The following is a 14074-nucleotide window of genomic DNA, read 5'->3' on the forward strand; positions in this document are numbered from 1 at the left end:
TTGATCTCTTGGTCATCGAAGCGGCAACCCACGGTCTCCCGCTCCAGCGCCGAGGCAGAGTATCGCGCCGCGGCTAACGTCGTGGCCGAGTGCTCTTGGATACGTCAGCTGCTCCCGGAGTTACTTTGTGATGTTCACAAGGCCACTCTTTTATATTGTGATAACATCAGCGCGGTCTACCTCTCCGCCAACCTGGTGCACCATCGACGGACGAAGCATATTGAGCTCGATATTCACTTCGTGCGCGAGCAGGTTGCCCTTGGCCGTGTTCGGGTTCTTCACTTGCCGACGACGCAACAGTTTGCTGATGTGATGACTAAGGGATTGCCTACTCCCGTCTTTGAGGAGTTTCGGTCCAGTCTCTGTGTCACCGGCGACGCTTCGACTGCGGGGGGGGGGGGGGGGGGGGGGGGGGGGGTTGAGATTTTATACTGCACGTGTATTGGAGTTGTGGCCCACCTCCTAGTCTTGTATAGTTGAGGTAGAGGCCTTCCCTTGTATTATATATACGTGCATCAGCACCCATCAATACAACGATCATTGTATTGGCAAAACATCTCTTCTTCAGATTTATCTACATGGCTAGCCTTTAAGCAACGATACATACATACTTTGGAGCATTGACGTTGGACATAATGGAACCTCTAGTTGACATAATGGAACTCTGGTTTCAGTATTGCAAAGGAAAGGATCACTTTGAGCCTTCGCGCACCGGGCGACGTGTCCACTCCGCTCACACGGCCCTCGCTCCTCCACAGCCACAGAGCCGGAGACTCCAAACTCGTGGTTACCATCTCGGCACCTCGTCGGAGAACAGAGCAACCTGGCTACCTGAGCAAGAGGAAGAAGATGGCCTCGTCCGCCTCCTTGCTCCACCCTTCCACGCTCGCTCCAGCCTCCTCGCCGCGCTTGCCTCGACGAGTGCCCGCCCCGGCGCTGCTCGGCCTCCGCTCCAGCCCCCGCCGTCCCCGCGGCGTCTCGCTGACAGTGGCCACCGCCGCGTCGCAGGACGTCGAGAAGGCGCCCTCCTCGTCGCCCCCTCCGCCGCCGGAAGAATCCTCCGGCCTATCGGTGAGCAGCGAGCATCGCCATGGCCCGACCATCTCCATCTCACTGACAAAACCTGCCCCCAATCTGGCTGCCATTTAAGATGGTTTCTTGGTTCTGGTTCAGCGCAGGCCGTGGCGGAGAGCGTGAAGGTGCTCAAGGAGGCGGCCAAGACGAGGAAGGTGCCGGCCGCGGAGGTGCTGGCGGCGCTGGCCAGGATCAAGAAGGCCAAGCTCGACACGTCCACCTTCTTCGAGACCCTCGGCGGGACCGAGTCCCCCGGCAGGACATGGATGCTCATCTTCACCGCGCAGGTGAGCAAACACCTGAATTTCAAGAAACAATGGGCGATTCAGCTCGAAAATGGTGGCTGATTGATATGTTCGAGGAAATGCCTCGCAGGGTAGTAAGCTCGAGAAAGGCAGCTACTTCCCGGTGACCGCCGTCCAGCGCTTCGACGCCGCGGTGAGTGAGCTCCTCGTGCTTCTGTCGCAGCTACTTCAGTAGCTGAAACTGAAACTCTGAAGCCATCTTCTTCCCCAGGGACAGAGGATCGAGAACGGCGTGTACCTGGGCCCGGCGGGGAGCCTGACCTTCGAGGGGCGGCTGTCATGGAAGAAGAAGATCCTGGCCTTCGTCTTCGAGCGGATCCGCGTCAAGGTCGGTCCGCTGCCCTCCCTGGAGATCCCCTTCGGCGGCGGCGACAAGAGCAGGGAGCCGAGCACCAAGGACCCATTCTTCCTGTGGTTCTACGTGGACGAGGAGATCGCCGTGGCGCAGGGCAAGGGCGGCGGCACCGCATTCTGGTGCCGCTGCAAGCGCGTCCCCGCATGACGACCAAGGTCTTGAAACATCAGAAGCTCCCTCTCTTTCTCTAGTCTATGGCCATTGTTTTGATGTTCTTCAGCTTACTGTGCACAACTATGTAGACGGATGACCAAATATTCGAACGATGAGATGATACTACTTGCTCGTGCGTAGTTCTTTTTTTTTTGTAATGGAGGACTTTTTGTATGTATAATACGTAAGCTATTTTGAAAAAAAAACAAAGCTATATCGATAGCTTTTGTAGAATATACATTGACATTTCACAAGCATTGATGCCGCATACAAATCGGCAATCCAATTCGGCTCTTGCGAGCATATGTTCCTGCACACCAAAAATATTTTTTGCAGATGTCCAAAAAAATGGGGAAGAAAGATGGGTTCATTGTCACACTGAAATGCTACATGCAATTAGGGGGAGGGGGAGGCTTAAGCATTTTGACCTGTGAAAACAAAACAAATTGAACACCAAATATTATCTTCAAATGTTACACTTAATTTTGTCTTTTTCATCAATGAAGATTGCTATCACGTTTCGCATGAAAATCGGCAAGCACACTTGTTACACTAACAAAAACATCTAGCAAAAATAACAAAAAATTTAAATTTTATTTACTATTTCTTTTGAATTTACTATTCACCCGAGAATATATGGATGTGTGTGTGCGTTCATAGGGGTGAGTGTATGCTCCTATATGTGAGCGACTTCGATTATACCGTGTTAAAAAAAATCCATGTAAAAGTGGTTTTACGGGCTATGACTACAATTTAGGGTAAGTGGTTTTTGGCAGTGGCGCGGCGGCAATGGTGAACTTCGACGGTGGCTGACAGAGGACGATGGTGGTCAACTGTGGCGGGAGGGAGGTGTGCCAGCGATGGTCGTCGTCGACGTGCGAGTCAGCGGAGTGGCGGTGGTTGGCGACAACGGCATAACGGTCTTCAACTTTTTTATCAAATGCTACAGGCTATTAATGGCTTCACTATGCAGACAAAGTGCTGGGAGAAGAGGAATCGACTACACTTTGGATAGTGAGCGCGCAGGGATCATCGTGCAGACGGGAATCATGTCATTTGACTAGTTTGCGAGGTCTTCCAGCATGACGCCAACCCTATCAATACATCAACAAATCTCTTAGGCTATGATCATACACTTCGTTTGGATGTTGATATTCAGACTTAGATATTGATATTGGCATTGGCTAGCCCGAATTCCGCTGTTTAGATGTACAAGGAATCAGCCCACCGAATTGGGCTGAAATATTGGTTGCCCCGCTCTGAAAGCCCGCGTACCTGTTCCCGAATTCAGAGGGGGGGAGCTCGATTTTGGCTGATATTCGGGAACCAGCCCGCAACCATACCGCTTCGACCTCTCCAGAAACAGAAGAGGCGGGCTCGAGCGGGAGAAGAGGCGGGGAGAAGCGGCGCGCACTGCCCCGACGCGGAGCTCCCGGCGGCGCAGGTCAGATCCCGTCCACCATCTCCTTCGCGCCCTCTCTCTCCGGCGGATCCCTTCCTCCCCCGCGTGTGGGCACATCCCTCTCCTTCCCTTCCAGACCGCACCCTTCTCCTTTGCGCTCGCCACCCCTGGCCGCCGTCTTCCCGAGCAGCACGGCGCACGGCGCTCCCTCTCATGGTGGTTGTCGTGGCAGGCTTCCCCACCCCCATGGGCAGTTCTTTCTTCATCCCCATGGCCCGTTCTTCCTCCATCCTCAACCCTAACCCTAGACAGAAACCCAATCCCCTTCTAATCCCAACAGTATATGTTTGTTTGCTGATGTATTTTTCCTTTCAAACAACAGGTCAATTGATTGGTCTGAAGATCGATTCGAGGATGGACCCCGAGCAGCAGCAGCAGGCAGATCCAAGGTAATGGTTTGATAGTTGTAAAAGTTCTGTTTAACATGTGATGGTTTGATAGTTGTAAAAGTTCCCCTTTTATCCTTTTGATGCTTGCTTGAATATGCAATTTGTTGATTCATAATCTGTACAAACGATTGTTGTCTAATTATATAATTATTGTGTAGTTTCATAATGCCAGATCAAGTAGACATGATTTCATACATAACTGAAGAGAACAAAAGGAGAAAGAGGAAAAGGATAATATTGACAAAACTTTACTTTGAATTTGTTCTTCTCGGAATGGCATACCTTATTTCACAAAGAGCACCTCATGGATTAGGTAGTTTTAGTGATGATGAGCACAAACACACACTTAGGAAGTATTTGTTGAAGGATATGTATGATGGCTCAGAAGTGGCATGCTATGATCAGCTACGTTTAACGAAAAGAAATTTTCATGATTTATGTACCATGTTGCGTGAGAGGTGTGGTCTGCGTGATAGTGTGTATGTGGCTGTGGAAGAAAAGGTTGCCATGTTCTTGCTAGTAGTGGGTCATGGTCTGAAAATGAGGTTGCTTCGAGGCACATACAAGCGGTCTTTAGGAACTATAAGTACTCACTTTTCCGCAGTGTTAAGAGCCATTCTATCTATGCATGGGGAGTTCATTAAGCTTCCAGATGCTAATGTTCAACCTCCCGATGACTACAAATGGAAATGGTTTGGTGATGCACTAGGAGCATTAGATGGCTGTCATGTAGATGTTTCCGTTCCTGTGGCTTCCCAAGGGTGGTAAAGGAATAGAAAGCAAGATATCACTACTAACATGCTTGGTGTGGTGGACTGGAACATGAAATTTCTGTATGTCTTACCTGGCTGGGAGGGTTCCGCTTCGGACTCTAGAGTCCTACGCGACTCCATGAGAACTGATCGCCAAGATGCATTTGTTGTACCTCATGGTATGGCTTTTTCTCTTGGCTTTTTGTTCTCTTTAATTTCGTATGCTACAACCAACCTAACTCACTTGTTTAACAATAGGAAGATATTACTTGGCTGATGCTGGTTACACGAATGGACCTGGATTTCTAGCTCCATTCAGATCCACTCGGTATCACTTGAAAGAGTGGGCATCAAGTCAGCAACAACCCCAAAATGCCAAAGAGCTATATAACTTGCGCCACTCTCGTGCTAGAAATGTAGTAGAGAGAACTTTTGGGTTGTGGAAGAAGAAGTGGGGTATTCTTCGCACTCAAAGTTTCTTTGACATAAAGGACCAGGTAACATGTGTCCATTGGGTTTTCAATAAGATGCATAACATACTGAAAAATTCTTACGTAAAGAGAACATTGTTGCAGATTTAAATCATTAATGCTTGTTGTGTGTTACACAACTTTGCAAGGGATAGGCAACATATGATGGATGACTTATTGCTGCATGAAGTGGATAATGAAATAGCTTCCCAGCCAATTGAGGTTGATGATGCTAACTCAATAAGAAGTGTTCAAGTCACTAATGCATGGACCAACTTCAGGAACCAATTATCTAATGACATGTTTGTTGAATATGTTGTGGCGCATGCAAATTTACAGCAGTAGTATGACATGTGATTTAGCAAGATGATGTATTTTGCTTTTGTGGTAGCTAGATGTTGGATTAGCAAGATGATGTCTTTTGCTTTTGTGGTAGCTGGATGTTCTCTTTTGTGCATAGCTATCGTATGGTGACGTTTGGATATTTTGTACATCATCACCACGAGAAAGCAATTAATATATGTTTCCTTTTGTTTGTCAATTGTTATTCAAATTTTTTACTTTCAGCACCATGGTTGAAGAAACAAAGAAGAAGTTTAGTAGAGATTACTTGACATGGACAGATGAGATGGATAAGGTATTGTTGGATGTTTTTGTTGAACATCACAACAGAGGTGATCAGGGCCAAAATGGATGGAAGCCACATGTATACAATGCTGCTATAAAGGCAATACATGATAAGTGCGGACTACATGTCACAAAGGAGAAAATATGTTCAAGGATGAAAACTTTTGACAAGCATTGTGGTACAATTAGCAAGATTCTTTCTCAGAGCGGGTTTGGTTGGGATTGGGTCAATAACAAGCTACTCATGGATAGTGATGATGTTTGGAACAAATATGTCCAGGTAAAAAATGATGTTTAGTTAATTTATTCTATCATATATGCATGCAAGTGATTTACTTTGTATGTGTGTGCAGGCTAATCCGAAGGCAGCTTGTTACAAGAACAAAGAAGTGAAGAATTGGGAGGCAATATTAACAATATACTCCAAAGATCATACAACCGGTGATGGTGCAATGACAGGTGCTGAAAGTGCGGCGCAACCAATAGAACTAGATGTAGTAGTCGTTGAAGCCTCTCCAGAATTGCCACCAAAAAGGCAGCGAACAGGTGATGCTATCTTGTGCATGCTTGGAGAAATGAAGGGTTCTTTTCAAGATGCTATGAAATCACTTGAGCCACTAGAACTGCCCAAGGTTACTCCTCCTCTTGAAATCCTTGCTGCCCTTGAAAAGATCCCGGATTTGGCTCGTTCAGACATGTTACGAGCATATGGTAAACTCATCCTTAGTGAACGTTTATTCCAAGCGCTTATGGAGTTACCCATGGAGTTTAGGAAGGAGTGGCTATTGATGCTCAACGAGAAGAACAATGTTTGATTAGTTTCAAGTGCTTATGTCGTTTCTTTGTTTCATGTAATAGGTATGAACTTGTTGTACTTGAATTTCCTATGTCATGTAATGATGGAAAACACATGTATTGTGTGCTTCATTTGATCGTACTTGAATTTTCTATGTTATATGTTGTTGTTGGCTAAGTGCCGATTTATAAGTGCTGTTGTTATAATTGTTGCTGATGAAAAGTGTTGCTGCTATTGTACAAGTGTTGTTGTACATGTGCTGCTGTATATGTGCTGCTGCTGTGCAAGTGCTGGTGTGCAAGTGCTGCTGTATATGTGCTGCTGCTGTATAAGTGCTGATGTGCAAGTGCTGCTGATTTATAAGTGTTGCTAATATGTGCGGCTGCTATGGAATAAGTGCTGCTGCTATAGAATATGTGCTGCTGCCATTGTATTCTTCATATATAATCGTTCAAAAATATATTACATTGTAGTTAAGGCTGGACACGAGCCGAGCCGAGCCGAGTTCGGTCCGAGCCTGGATTTGGCTCGCCATGAACGAGCCATGCTCGGCTCGGCTCGCTGGTTGAACGAGCCCGCATCTGGAGGCTCGGCTCGTCATGCCTATGGCTCGGTCCAGCCCGAGCAGCTCGTTTTGCCTCTGGAGGCTGGGTGCGTGGGCGTACGGGCGCATCAGGCGAGGCTGGCTTGACGGCGTTGAGGGGAGCACGGCGGAGACGTGCCGGCGTGGCGAGGTCGGGCGTCTGGTGCGTCGAACGCAGGTGGCTAGCCTCCGTAGCAGTTGATCTTGCTTCCTCTCGTACGTGTGCATCCAGCCAACTCCAGGATTCAATCAACGTGCTTCAAGTTTTGTACTTGTGTCCAAGAATCAATCAACAGGCTGGTGATGCGTGCGTGCGCTGCGGCCGCTGGATGCGTTCGTGCGTGCCGACGCCGGCGGCAGGATGCGTCGTGGTGGCATGTAGGAAATAGGTTGGCGAGATGCGTGGGGCGGCGGCGGCGGGGAACCCTAGCGGGAGGAGACAGTGGAGACGACGCGACTCGCTGGGTTGGGCTGGTTGCGCTCCTCTGCTGGGCTGTGTGATTGCGTCGCGTCCTGGGCTTCGGCTTCGGACGAGCCACCGAGCTGGACCGGGCCAAAACAGGCTCGGCTCGGTCGGCCAACGGGCCCATTTTACGTGGCTCGGCTCGGCCTATTTAGGTCTCGGGCCGAGCTGAGTCGGGCCGAGCTGGAGCGAGCTCCGAGCCGAGCCCATTAGCCCGTTCGGACGTCCAGCCCTAATTGTAGTCCTGCTGTATATGTACATATTGAATACAATGTAGTTTCAAACATTACATCAAAGTTCAATTTTTATCATTTGACAAATGGGCAATTCCAATGTAGAGAAAGACCATCCAAACAAGCTTCAGAATTGAGCCTCTCAGCCAATTCCAAGCGGCAATTCTGTGCACATCCAAACAACAGAATTCATGCTCAATGTCAATATCAAAGTCAAGAAGATTTGATATTGGGGCCAATTCAATGCCATGGCCCAGAATATCAACATCCAAACAAAGCGATAGAGAATACTCTCCTCAAGTGAATCAACCTATCCTTCCTAGACAGGGGACTTGCATGATAATTGGGTGTGGGGACATCTTTGGTTGTGAACTCTAGTGTAACAGATCCAATTCTTTATTTGTGTGGCCAAATCAATAATTCAGAAATACCCAATGGTTCTTGGTTGTATATGCACCCTATACGGAGATTTTTTAATAATTGAATAAAAAGTCAAAATAGTTCAAAAGTATTTTTAGATTAACCTTGACTTTGTTTTGCACTAGTATATAAATTTTCACAAAAAAAAACCAAGTTGACTTCAGGGCAAAAAAGACAAAATTTATTTGCTATATTATACTCCCTCCGTTCGAAATTACTTGTCTTAAAAATGGATGTATCTAGAACTAAAATATATCTAGATACATCCATTTTCGCGACAAGTAATTCCGAACGAAGGGAGTAGGTCACTATTCACACTATTTTGACCGAAAATTTGTCTCTTTTTTTAAAAGAAGTCGAAGGGCGATTTTTTTGTGAAATTTTTCTCACAAGTATAATAGAAGGTAAAGTTTATTTTAAAAAATATTTTCAGTTTTCTTTTGACTTTTTGTTGAATTGCTAATTTATTTTTCCATTTTCATCCGGTTTTTTTTCGTCCCACCACTTTCGTCCGGTTTTTTTCGTAGGTTAACCGTCGTAGATTTTTTTCGTCACCTCCCCCACTTCATTGGTTTATTTTCACTTCACCCTCTCACACAACGAAAAAAACTGAACGGATCGGAACTTTCCATACTGACGCAAATTATTTAGTAATGTCTTTATGTAAAAGAATCAATCACAATCAATCTCTAAAGGTCAAATCTAAATTAATTAATCTTTATAACGTTTGTTTCCTTTCGAATCACGTCCATAACTTTCCTTCCTTGTTTGGGCAGAAACTGGTTGGTAGCAGAGATTAGGAAGCTTCCTATGAGTGTAGTAATAGGAAGTATTCTTTTTCTTGATGATTCGTTTTCATGCATGATGATAGTAAATTAGGCCAACATTCACCACTGTTTATCAACATCATCAATTGTATCCATTCCTACCAGTTTTAAGGGAATCTGCTCGCTATATCTTTTTTAAGGGGATCCGCTCGCTAAGTCATCGTCGCACGTTATTTTCACAAACAATCTCTACTCCTAATGGAGCAGTTGGTAGCCTCGTACGGTTTATTTTTGTCCTCCTTCCACCTCCACAGGTTCTTTTTCTCTCCACTCTTTCCTTGCAAACCAATAATTTCCTAACATACAAAAGATCATGAATCTATCTTTCCTTACCCGAACCAATCGCGCCCTACATCAGAACATTTCTTTATTAAGAAAACTAACACGTAAATCTTAACGCATTGTAAACAAATCCTGTTATGGACCTAATTAATTTATTATGGAATCTATACATGGTCGCATTGGTTCTTTTTCTCTCCACTCTTTTCTTGCAAACCACTAATTTCCTAACATACAAAAGATCACGAATCTATCTTTCCTTACCCGAATCAATCGATCCCTACATCAGTGCATTTCTTTATTAAGAAAACTAACACGTAAATCTTAACGCATTGTAAAGAATTCCTGTTATGGACCTGATTAATTTATTATGGAATCTGTACGTGGTCGCATCTCTCCCCTCGTGAAAAAATCGCATCCATCTCCCGTTAAAAAAGAAAAGAGAACATGAACGATCAATCCCACACCATGCATCTCAGTAGCAAAAAATCGCCCCCGCCTCTGCTACTGCGCCTCGCCGTGTGCCCGGCTCGACCCATGCCTCGCCTGCATGGCTGGACGCCGCCGTCTCCACCGCCACGTATAAGAAAATGGTGGGCAGAACCATCCATTCAAATCGCACCCCCCACCCTCCTCCACAATCCCTAGCCCCGCATCACCCTATCGCTTTCTCGCCTCTCTTTCCCCTCGATGTAGATGGTGCCGAGCGGCGGCCTCGAGCACCGGCAGTGCCGCCCTCTCTATCTTCGCTGCGTCGAGAGATGGGCCGAGGCTATCGTCGGTTCGCCGCCCACGATTGGGCCACCTCCGGTTGTCGCGCACCACCGGCTCCACCAAACGTGCCCGACCCTCTCCGCTTTCGACCTTCCGGCGACCACATCCCTCCGCGCCTCCATCCATCATCCACAAGGCCACTCCCTGCACCCACCCTCCTAAATTCTCCATACCGGCGGACAATCACCGAAGATCCAAGTTGGCCCGATATCAATTTTCTTACATGCTTTCTTTATCAGTTGGTGATGGGAATGGGTTCCAATTTCTCTCTCTGACTGTGGATTCGCAGGCAATAAGCGCTTCTACATGCATCCTCCTGTCGGTCCCTAAAGTACCAAGGTAAATGGTTGATGTTGCGTTTGTCTAGGATGATATATGTTGGCTCTGTTCCGGTTCATCCGAGCAGTTCCGGTACATCGTGCATTTATCTTGCCAGTAATGTTCTGTGATGCTCTGATGCACTTTGGGAATTGTTTATCTTGTCTTCAGTGCAGAACATTTGTTTATTAATGCATGAGAAGAATCCTTGTTACTACCTTGAACCTGTTTTATAATCCATATTGTTATGCACTAGCGCGTGTATGTGTGAAATAGATGGATTATGGTCCCGTACCCAATAAGATGGATATGTGTGTGTGTTAGAGAGAGAGAGAGAGGGAGAGGGGGAGAGAGTGAGGAGGAGGGAGGGAGAGAGTGTGTGTGAGAATTTGATGGTAAAAAGGTCGCCAATGTCACTTGATATGTATGAGAATACTAAATGTAATATTAACATAATTGATATTGAACTCTTAAATTTAATGTGGCCCCGTTGCAACGCACGGGTGTTCTTCTAGTATACACCCAGGAACTAAGCGTTCCCATCCGTCACACACTCCTATAATCCGTCTTTTTCTTTCGTAAAATTAACTTCAACAATTTGTATTGTAGCAAAATATTATAGTCATCTATATCTATATCTTATATTCATTTATGTATGTTGCATCTCTATCTATGTCACACACTTTTTTTTGATGTACTGTTGCACCAGGTTTTTTAATTCGAATCAATCACAAGACTCTTGATTTGTGGAGTTCATCTTAGTTTTCTTTGTTCTTTAGATTTTGGATGAAGAATCTAGTCAGACATTCTGATTCGCTGATTTACATGGTACAATGAACTAATTAATGAGTTGTACATGTATTATTATTCTCACTTCAAGAACACAATTTTTGGCTCACAGATGGAAGGACATGGAAGTGGCATTTTCTAAGTTGGACCTGAGGTTGAGGAAGTTGATTCCAGTAACGCTTATACAACACCCTTCCGAACAGCTTCGAAGAATTACCACGTGCGTTCAACGAGGTTTCTTTTGTACATAACATGTCGAGTAATGTGCTTTCTATTTCGGTTTCCATATATTGAGTTGTATTTGGGGCAATGCATTGTTAGTAAGGGCGAAATATTTCTTATGTACATATTGTGCTAAATGATTGAGGAGGGCAACACTTATTTAGTATACCTGATTTCTTTACCATTTGATGATAGTTGATTTGAAGAAGTATGTTTTTGGTCTTTCGTGTCTGTGCACACATGAAAATAAAAGTCGAGAGGTTTAGAGATGGCATGGTGTTTACGGGGGCCTTATCCCCTTATGTGGACCTTTTTTCCAAGATATGTTGCACAAGGCTCCAAAAGCCAATGTTCATGTAATTGATGTTGTACAACCTAATGTTGGTTGGCCAACTATAATTCTAAAATTTCCTTTCAGAACATAAAATTTGGAGTTACCAGTCGTTCCATAGAATTGAGCTACTGAATCACATGATAATGAGTTATGCTTTTATGCACTAATTTCAAGTACACAAGGAAAATGCTTGATTATCCAGGGTGAAAGAAATATTGTAATGTAAATGACTTACAATCTTCTCTACTCCCTAAATAGTGTTTAAGTGAAATTTCTCTTAAATAGACCTCAAATAAAACGATGAAGGATCCATGGAAGAATTAGACTATGATTTATTTGTTCTATGGCAAATCTCTTATGGTACATGAGGACCATTTCATTTATTTGTTTAAAATTTAAAAAGGTTCCCAAGCTGATGGTAAGGCGAGATGGATAAGTTTTGAGGCGACAACAATGCTAGAGCAAGGATGAATGAAGCTTTGATCGTGACACGCCGTTGACGGACGGATGCGGGAGGAAGAAGACTTCAACGACCCCAGGCTTTGATTATGATTTTACCCTTGTGTATATGTGTGTTTGTAAGGTCATGATTTTTATATGCCATTTAGGCTTCTTTGGGAGAGAAAAAAAAATCAAAGTCGAGGAATTACGGTGGGCCTTAAGCTCGTGCTTGTCTACCGTCGACGCGTGCGCCACAAGTGTCCACTCCTCACTCACACGTCACACGCTCACACTCACAGGCACAGCGCTCGTTCCTCCACAGCCACAGAGGCAGAGACTCCGAACCCGTGGTTACCATCTCGGCACCTCGTCGGAAAACAGAGCAACCTGACACTGCCCGAGCAAGGGGAAGAAGATGGCCTCGTCCGCCTCCTTGCTCCACCCTTCCACGCTCGCCGCAGCCTTCTCGCCGCCCGCACCCCGGCGCGGACTCCCCTCGTCACAGCTCGACCTCCGCTCCAGCCGCCGGCACCACGGCGTCTCGGTCTCACTCGCCGCCGCCTCGTCATCCGCCGCGTCGCCGGAGGTAGAGAAGGAGCCCTCCTCGCCGTCGACCACGCCGCCGGACGAGTCCTCAGCCCTATCGGTGAGCAGCGAGCACGACACGCCCCCAATTTTTGCTGACACTTTCTTTACCCATGCTCTGGCAAGAATCAAATGGCTTTCTTGGCTCTGGTTTAGCGCAGGCCGTGGCGGAGAGCGTGAAGGTGCTCAAGGAGGCGGCCAAGACGAGGAAGGTGCCGGCCGACGACGTGCTGGCGGCGCTGGCCAAGATCAAGAAGGCCAAGCTCGACACCTCCGCCTTCTTCGAGACGCTCGGCGGGACCGAGTCCCCCGGCAGGACATGGAAGCTCATCTTCACCGCTCAGGGTAGTAAGCTCGGCAAAGGCAGCTACTTCCCGGTGACCGCCGTCCAGCGCTTCGACGCCGCGGTGAGTGAGCTCCTCGTGTTTCCCTCGCATTTCAGCCATGGCGTCAGATTCTGGACGAACAGTCTATCTCTCTGTAATTGAAACTCTGAAGAAAACCAATTTTGGTTGTCACCACTCCCCAGGGGCAGAGGATCGAGAACGGGGTGTACCTGGGGCGGGCGGGGAGCCTGAGCTTCGAGGGGCGGCTGTCGTGGAAGAAGAAGATCCTGGCCTTCGTCTTCGAGCGGGTGCGCGTCAAGCTCGGGCCGCTGCCCTCCCTGGAGATCCCCCTCGGCGGCGGCGGCGACGTGGGCAGGGAGCCGAGCACCAAGGACCCCTTCTTCCTGTGGTTCTACGTGGACGAGGAGGTCGCCGTGGCGCAGGGCAAGGGCGGCGGCACCGCCTTCTGGTGCCGCTGCAAGCGCGTCGACGGGCAGGGCCGGCGTCCGGCCTTCTGGTACTTCGGTTTCAACATAATTTAGATAGATCAGCATGGCGTCCATGTCTCCGTCTAGTCTGTCTGTAGCTAAATGTTTTGGTGTTCATCGCCTTACTGTATAAATACCAGTACGTACGATCATGTACACGGATGGGATGTGACCACACTACTTGCATAGCTTTTCATTCGGTTTTGTATATACGGATGACACGTGGTACGTATCAAACTACCCAGGGACGGAGCCAGAAAATAGTGATAGGGGGGCACGAACTAGAAGGATCAAAGTGATAGAATATACATTAACACATACAGTAGTAAATATCACAAGATCTAAAATAGTATTTTTTTTGCGGGGTAAAATATATCACTGTTGTTCTAAGATAAAAAATAAAATAACATATGTATTAATTTGAAGTTAGGTTTACGAGCATCAGTTTCGAAGATATCAATTATTTCTTCAAGCTAAACTTTGCCGCTAGTTCTTCCCAATGTTTGTAGTTTTTCCAACTATACGTTTATATGGTTCTAAAAAGTGCAGACTAATTAATCTAATGAAGGCCTGAATCTACCGATCGAAATGAAGTACCTTTTTCCCATT

General features: G+C 46.5%; 2 protein-coding genes across 2 annotated transcripts; both read left to right on the forward strand.

The window, feature by feature from the left end:
• Positions 1 to 717: 717 nt before the first annotated feature.
• On the forward strand, positions 718 to 2027 carry LOC123068255 (uncharacterized). Its single transcript, XM_044490775.1, has 4 exons — positions 718 to 1071; positions 1179 to 1361; positions 1450 to 1512; positions 1591 to 2027. Exons 1-4 carry the CDS (start codon positions 850 to 852, stop codon positions 1879 to 1881), a joined length of 759 nt encoding a protein of 252 aa, XP_044346710.1. The 5' UTR covers positions 718 to 849; the 3' UTR covers positions 1882 to 2027.
• A 10316-nt stretch (positions 2028 to 12343) lies between these two features.
• On the forward strand, positions 12344 to 13677 carry LOC123068254 (uncharacterized). The gene is made up of 3 exons (XM_044490773.1): positions 12344 to 12712; positions 12813 to 13058; positions 13181 to 13677. Exons 1-3 carry the CDS (start codon positions 12482 to 12484, stop codon positions 13517 to 13519), a joined length of 816 nt encoding a protein of 271 aa, XP_044346708.1. The 5' UTR covers positions 12344 to 12481; the 3' UTR covers positions 13520 to 13677.
• Positions 13678 to 14074: the final 397 nt, after the last annotated feature.

The sequence above is a fragment of the Triticum aestivum genome, chromosome 3B (assembly GCF_018294505.1).
Source record: "Triticum aestivum cultivar Chinese Spring chromosome 3B, IWGSC CS RefSeq v2.1, whole genome shotgun sequence".
Lineage (NCBI taxonomy): Eukaryota > Viridiplantae > Streptophyta > Magnoliopsida > Poales > Poaceae > Triticum > Triticum aestivum.